The following is a 7,695-nucleotide window of genomic DNA, read 5'->3' on the forward strand; positions in this document are numbered from 1 at the left end:
CTTGGTCAGGGAACTAGGTCCCACATGCTAAAGATCTCACATGCCTCAATGAAGATCGAAGATCCTGCGTGCCACACCTAAGACCTGGCAGCCAAGTAAGTAAATCCATTTTTTTTCTAAAAAAAGAATTTATTTTTTATCTGCATCATCCTTCTGAAACCAAAGCAACAACAAGAGTTCCTCCTTCACTGCTCTGTATTGTTTTTTAATATATATATTTCAAAAAGCAACTTTAGGTTCACAGCAAAGGTGAGTGAAAAGTACCAAAGAGTATTGACAATTTCCATGTACCCTCTATCACCCCAACACATATCTTCCTCCACTGTCTACATCCCAGACCACAGTGTGCAGTAGTTACACTGGTGAACCTACACTGACTCTTCATCATCACCAAAGTCCATGTTCACATTAGAGTTCACTTTAGTGCTGTACATCTTATGGGGTTGGACAAATGCATCATGACATGTATCCACCCTTATAATATGGTACAGAATTGTTCCACTGCCCTAAAAATTCTCTATTTGCCCCTCCTATTGACCCTTCTCTCTCCTAGTCCCTGGCAACCACTTATTCTTTTACCGTCTCCATAATTTTGCCTTTTTCCAGATTGTTATATGTATGACATACAGTTTGTAGCCTTTTCAGATTGGCTTCTTTCACTTAGCAATATGCATTTAAGTTTCCTCCATGTCTTTTCATGGCTTGATAACTCATTTCTTTTTAGTGTTGAATAATATTCCATTTCACTTCACATTCCAGGATGTCTGGCTCTAGGTGAGTGATCACACCAACATGATTATCTTGGTCGTGAAGATATTTTTTTGTACAGTGGGCCTTAGAAAGCATCACTACGAACAAAGCTAGTGGAGGTGATGGCATTCCAGTTGAGCTATTTCAAATCCTGAAAGATGATGCTGTGAAAGTGCTGCACTCAATATGCCAGAAAATTTGGACAACTCAGCAGTGGCCACAGGACTGGAAAAGGTCAGTTTTCATTCCAACCCCAAAGAAAGGCAATGCCAAAGGATGCTCAAACTACCGTACAATTGCACTCATCTCACACGCTAGTAAAGTAATTCTTAAAATTCTCCAAGCCAGGCTTCAGGTGTGGATTTAAGTTTTCAGTTAGTTTGGGTAAATACCAAGGAGTGTAATTGCTGGATCATATGATAAGAGTATGTTTAATTTTATAAGAAACTGGTAAACTGCCTTCCAAGGTGACTATACTACTTTGCATTCCCACCAGCAATGAATGAAAGTCCCTGCTGCTCCTCAGCCTCCCCAGCATTTGTTGTCTCAGTGTTTTGGATTTTGGCCATTCCAATAGGTGTGTTGTGGTATCTCATTTTTGTTTTAATTTGCAATTCCCTAATGACATATGGTGACATCTTTTCCTATGCTTACTTGTCATCTCTTCTTTGGTGAGTTGTCTGTTCAGGACTTTGTCCATTTTGTAATCAGGCTGTTTGCTTTCTAATTGTTGAGTCTTTGGAATTCTTTATATATGTTGGATAGCAGTCCTTTATTAGATATGCCTTTTGCCAATATTTTCTCCCAGGCAGTGGCTTGTTTTCTGATTCTGTTGACATTATCTTTCACAGAGCAGAAGTCTTTCACTCTAAAGAAGTCCAGCTTATCAGTGATTTCTTTCAAAGATTGTGCCTTTGGTATTTGTGTCCAAAAAGTCATCACAGTTCACCAGGTAAACTAGGTTTTCTCCTGTATTATCTTCTATAAGTTTTCTAGATTTTTGGGTTTTACATTTAAGTCTATGATCCATTTTCAGTTAATTTTCTTGAAGAATGTGAAATCTGTGTAGATTCTTTCTTTTTTCTTTCTTGCTTTTTGTGCATGTGGATGTCCAGTTGTGGAAAAGACTATCTTCTCTCCATTGTGTTGCCTTTGCTCCTTTGTTAAAGATCAATTGACTATATTTCTGGACTCTCTATTCTGTTTCTTGATCTATTTATCTATCTTTTGCCAATGCCATAGTGTGTTTTGATTATTGTAGAACAATGGACTGGTTCCAAATCAGGAAAGGAGTATATTGGCTGTATATTGGAACCCTGCTTATTTAACTTATATGCAGAGTACATTATGAGAAATGCTGGGTTGGATGAAGCAAAAACTGGAATCCAGATTGCTGGGAGAAATATCAGTAACCTCAGATGACACCAATCTTATGGCAGAAAGCAAAGAGGAACTAAAGAGCCTCTTGATAAAAGTGAAAGAGGAGAGTGAAAAAGCTGGTTTAGAACTCAATATTCAAAAAACAAAGATCATGGCATCTGGTCCCATCACTTCATGGTAAATAGATGGGGAAACAATGGAAACAGTGACAGACTTTATTTTCTTGGGCTCCAAAATCACTACAGATGGTGACTGCAGCCATGAAATTAAAAGATGCTTGCTCCTTGGAAGAAAAGCTATGACCAACCTAGACAGCGTATTACAAAGCAGAGATGTTACTTTTCCAACAAAGGTCCTCTAGTCAAAGCTACAGTTTATCCATTAGTCATGTATGGATGTGAGAGCTGGACCATAAAAAAAGCTGAGTGCTGAAGAGCTGTTGCTTTTGACCTGTGGTGTTGGAGAAGACTCTTAAGAGTCCCTTGGACTGCAAGGAGATCAAGCCAGTTAATCCTAAAGCAAGTCAATCCTGAATATTCACTGGAAGGACTAATGCTGAAGTTGAAGCACCAATATTCTGGCCACCTGAAGCAAAGGACTGACTCACTGGAAAAGACCGTGATGCTGGAAAAGATTGAGGGCAGGAGAAGGGGATGACAGAGAATGAGATGGTTGGATGGCATCACCAACTCGATGGACATGAATTTGAGCAGACTTCAGGAGTTGGTGATGGACGGGGAAGCCTGGCGTGCTGCAGTCCATGGGGTTGCATAGAGTCGGACACGACTGAGCAACTGAACTGAACTAAGTCTTAAAGTCAGATCTTCCAACTTTGTTTTTCTCCTTCAGAATTAAATTGGCTATTTTAGGGTTTTTTGCCCCTCCATTCAGATTTTAGAATCAGTTTGTTGATATCCACAAAAAACTAAGTGGTATCTTGATTAGGATTGCACTGAATCTGCCGGTCACATTGGGGATAATTGAGACCTTGACAAAATTGAGTCTTACTATCTATATACATGGAATATCTCTCTATTTAGTTCTTCAATATCTTTCATCAGAGTTTTGTAGTTTTTGTCATATAGATCTTATATGTATTGATTTATACATGAATATTTCATTCTAGGGTATGCTAGGTAAATGATAGTGTGTTTTTAACTTCAAATTCCTCTTGTTCATTGGCTGAATGTAGGAAAGTGATTGCTTTATGTATATTAACCCTATATCCTTCAACCTTGTGATGATCATTTTCAGTTCCAGGAGTTTTTTTGTCAGTTATTTCAGATTTTCTATATAGATGATCATATAATCTAAGAAGAAACACAGAGCGCAGAGCGGTTTGGTCGTTCGTTGGAAGGAGCTTTTCCCGTGTTTCAGCTACTGCAGCTCTTTGGGCAGCAGAGGCGGCGCGGTGGTCGGAGAAGCGGCCTAAAACTTCGGCGTTAGGTAAAAGAAAATGGCCCGAACCAAGCAGACTGCTGGTAAGTCAACGGGTGGGAAAGCGCCCCGCAAGCAGCTGGCCACCAAAGCGGCCAGGAAAAGTGCCCCCTCTACTGGCGGGGTGAAAAAACCTCATCGCTACAGGCCCGGGACTGTTGGGCTTCGAGAAATCCGTCGTTACCAGAAATCCACCGAGTTTCTGATCCGGAAACTGCCTTTCCAGAGGTTGGTGAGGGACATCGCCCAGGATTTCAAAACCAACTTGAGGTTCCAGAGTGCCGCCATCGGCGCGCTGCAGGAGGCTAGCGAAGCGTACCTGGTGGGTTTGTTTGAAGATACTAATCTGTGTGCCATCCACGCTGAGAGAGTCACCATCATGCCCAAAGACATCCAGTTGGCTCGCCGGATACGGGGAGAGAGAGCTTAAGTGAAGGCAGTTTTTATGGTGTTTTGTACTAAATTCTGTAAAATACTTCGGTTTAATTTGTGACTTTTTTTGTAAGAAATTGTTTATAATATGTTGCATTTGTACTTAAGTCATTCCATCTTTCACTCAGGATGAATGCGAAAAGTGACTGTTCACAGACCTCAGTGATGTGAGCACTGTTGCTCAGGAGTGACAAGTTGCTAATATGCAGAAGGGATGGGTGATATTTCTTGCTTCTCATGATGCATGTTTCTGTATGTTAATGACTTGTTGGGTAGCTATTAAGGTACTAGAATTGATAAATGTGTACAGGGTCCTTTTGCAATAAAACTGGTTATGACTTGATCCAAGTGGTTAACAATTGGGGCTGTTAAGTCTGACCATACATCACTGTGATAGAATGTGGGCTTTTTCAAGGGTGAAGATGCAAGTCTTAACCACAGTGTAACTTACAGTTTCCTTAAAAAAAAAAAAAAAAAAAGTAAACCTGGCAGCTATAGAATACACTATGTGCATTTATAATAGCTATTTTATATATTGTAGTGTCAACATTTTTAAATTAAATGTTTTACATTGACATGTGGTGGGGAGTGTTGTCTTTAAGGTGTGTAATTTAGAGTTTGGGTTTCTCCTGAGTAGACTGCACTTGTTTATGTAGTAAAATGCTTTGTGCGTTATACCTTGCATAAGTCCTCATTCTACCACATGTTAAACTAACCTTCTAGCTGATAATGCAAACACTAACGGGGAGGGGGATTTATTTATAAGGGCTCTAGACTATAATACAAGTTATTCACACCAGCATCATCTGTTACTAATATAGTAGTTAGCGCAGCTTTTCTTTGTGTTGTGATTGGTCTCATAACTAGGTTGAACTTTTCTCTACCAAGGGGGAACAATACCGAACTTTTTTTCCTTGTGGGGTTTGTATTATAACTTAGGGTGAACTTGCTGTGGGGGAGGGACACAGCTTCAGCTTATGGAACCTCTGCCAGTTAAAATGGTGTTCATGTGGCATAGGTTCTGGGAAAATCACTTCATAGAGATGGCTTTCCAAGTGGTTTTAAAATTTATCCTTCTATTGAAGTTTTTAGGTCAATTATGTATGTTGACTAAATTTACAAATAAACTTGTTTATTCAACTAAAAAAAAAAAAGAAGAAACACAGTTTGATTTCTTCCTTCTTATACCTTTTTTTCCCTTCTTTTGTTTTGCTGCATTAGCTAGGACTCCCAGTACAATATGGAAAGTCAGAGAGAAAGGGGCATCCTTGCCTTGTTTCTTGCTCCTTAACAGGAACAAGCGTTTAGTTTCTCATCATTTAGTATGATGTTAGCTATAGATTTTTTGTAGATGTTCTTTATCAAGTTGAGAAAATCTCCTTCTATTCCTAGTTTGCTAATAGTTTTTATCATGAATGGATGTTGAATTTTGTCAAATGCTTTTTTCTATACCTATTGATAGGGTCACAAGATGTGACCCCTTGTAGATGTGATGGATTACATTAATTGGTTTTCAAATATTGAACCAGCTTTGCATATTTAAGATGAATTCCATTTGGTCATGGTGTATAATTTTTTTCTACATTGTTGGACTGGATTTGCTAATATTTTGTTGAGGATTTTTGCATCTATGTTCATGAGAGATATTGGTGTATAGTTTTATTTTCTTGTATTATTTTTGTCTGGCTTTGGTATTCAGGTAATGGTACTCTCATAGAATGAATTGGAAAGTATTTCCTCGGCTTTTATCTTCTGGAAGAGATTGTATTAGTAGAAAACTGGTATAATTTCTTCCTTAAGAAAAGTAAAGTAAAAAAATTCACCATCTGGGACTGGCGCTTTCTGTTTTGAAATGTTATTAATTATTGATTAAATTTTGGTAATAGATACAGGTCTATTCAGATTGTCTGTTAGTGTTCTCAGTGCTTTTGAACTGTGGTGCTGGAGAAGATTCTTGAGAATCCCTTGGACAGTAAGGAGATCAAAGTAGTCAATCCTAAAGGAAATGAATCCTGAATATTCAATGGAAGGACTGATCCTGAAGCTAAAGTTCCAATACTTTGGCCACCTGATGCGAAGAGCCAACTCTTTGGAAAAGACCCTGATGCTGGGAATGATTGAGGGCAGGAGGAGAAGGGGGCGACAGAGGACGAGATGGTTGGATGGCATCACTGACTCAATGGGCATGAGTTTGAGTAAGCTCTAGGAGTTGGTGATGGACAGGGAAGCCTGGAGTGCTGCAGTCCATGGGGTTGAAGAGTTGGACATGACTGAGCGACTGAACTGAACTGAATATCCAATTGTACTACAGTTTGTTTATCCATTCAATTGTTTTTAAAATTAATTTTTATTGGAGTATAGTTGATTTACAACATTGTATTAGTTTCTACTGTACAGCAAAGTGAGTCAGTTATACAAATACACATATCCACTCTTTTTTAGATTCTATTCCCATATATGTCATTAAAGAGCATTGAACACTCAATGAAACATTTGCGCTGTCTCCAGATTTTGACTGTTACAAGTCAAACTTCTGTGAACTTTCATGTGTATCTGTCTTTTTACATTTGCTTTTCTCTTAGATCAACTCTTCAGAGTGGAATGATTGGATAATACAGTAGGTATATATTTAACTTTTAAGAAACTGTCAAACTGTTTTCCAAAGTGGTTGTACCATTTTACATTCCCTCAACAGTGTATGAGAGTCCTAGTTTTTCCATATCCTTGCCAAGACTTCGTATGATTAGTTTCTTTTCTTTTTAATTAATTTATTTTAATTTTAGGATAATTACTTAATAATTTGAGCTTTTTTTAAATTTTAGCCATTAATTAACCTATTATGTTGTGGTATCTCACTGTAGTTTTAATTGGGCATTTCCTTAATGACTAATATTGTTGAGCATCTTTTCATGGGCTTATTTGCCCTCCATATATTTTCCTTAAAAAATATCTCTTCAAATCTTTTGCCCACTTTTTATTGGGTTGTTTGTTTTCTTACTGTTTTGAGAGTTCTTTATATATCTGTAGCTACAAGTCCTTTATGAGATATATGCTTTATAAATATTTTCTTGTGTTTTGAAAAATAAGCTTTTAATTTTAGGATAGTGTTAAATTTACAGAAAAATAATGCAGAGAATTCCCACATATCCCACACCCAGTTTTCCCTGGTGCATTAATGTCATACATTTGTTACAAGTAATAAACCAGTTATTATTGTTCAGTGGCTAAGTCCTGTTCAACCCTGTGTGACTGCCGTGGACTGTAGTCTGCCAAGCTCCTCTCCATGGGATTTCTCAGGCAAGAATACTGGAGTGGGTTGCCATTTCCTTCTCCAGGGGATCTTCCCACACCAGGGATTGAACTTGTGTCTTTTGCATTGAAAGTGGATTCTTTACCGCTGAGCCACCATGGAAGGCCAATAAACCAACACTGCTATATTAATAATTATTATTATTTTTATTTTGGCCACACCACACGGCATGCAGGACTTTAGTTCCCAGACCAGGGATTGAACCCGAGATCCCTGCAGTGGAAAGGCAGACTTAATCTCTGGACTTCTAGGAAATTCCCAGATTTCCTTACTTTTTATTTAATGTCCCTTTTCTGTTTCAGTATTCCATCTTGGATACTATACTTATCTCCTTAGACTTCTTGCTGCTGCTGCTGCTGCTGCTAAGTCACTTCAGTCGTGTCCGA

The 7,695-nt window shown here is 38.3% G+C and overlaps 1 protein-coding gene across 1 annotated transcript; it reads left to right on the top strand.

The window, feature by feature from the left end:
• Positions 1-3,455: 3,455 nt before the first annotated feature.
• Positions 3,456-4,342, top strand: LOC129649117 (histone H3.3A-like). Its single transcript, XM_055576157.1, has one exon. The coding sequence runs from the start codon at positions 3,587-3,589 to the stop codon at positions 3,995-3,997; it is 411 nt and encodes a 136-aa protein (XP_055432132.1). The 5' UTR covers positions 3,456-3,586; the 3' UTR covers positions 3,998-4,342.
• Positions 4,343-7,695: the final 3,353 nt, after the last annotated feature.

Source organism: Bubalus kerabau, chromosome 4 (genome assembly GCF_029407905.1).
Source record: "Bubalus kerabau isolate K-KA32 ecotype Philippines breed swamp buffalo chromosome 4, PCC_UOA_SB_1v2, whole genome shotgun sequence".
Lineage (NCBI taxonomy): Eukaryota > Metazoa > Chordata > Mammalia > Artiodactyla > Bovidae > Bubalus > Bubalus kerabau.

What these genes read in the sequence shown, in the direction of transcription:
- LOC129649117 (XM_055576157.1), top strand. Translation starts at nt 3,587, where the DNA reads ATGGCCCGAACCAAGCAGACTGCTGGTAAGTCAACGGGTGGGAAAGCG.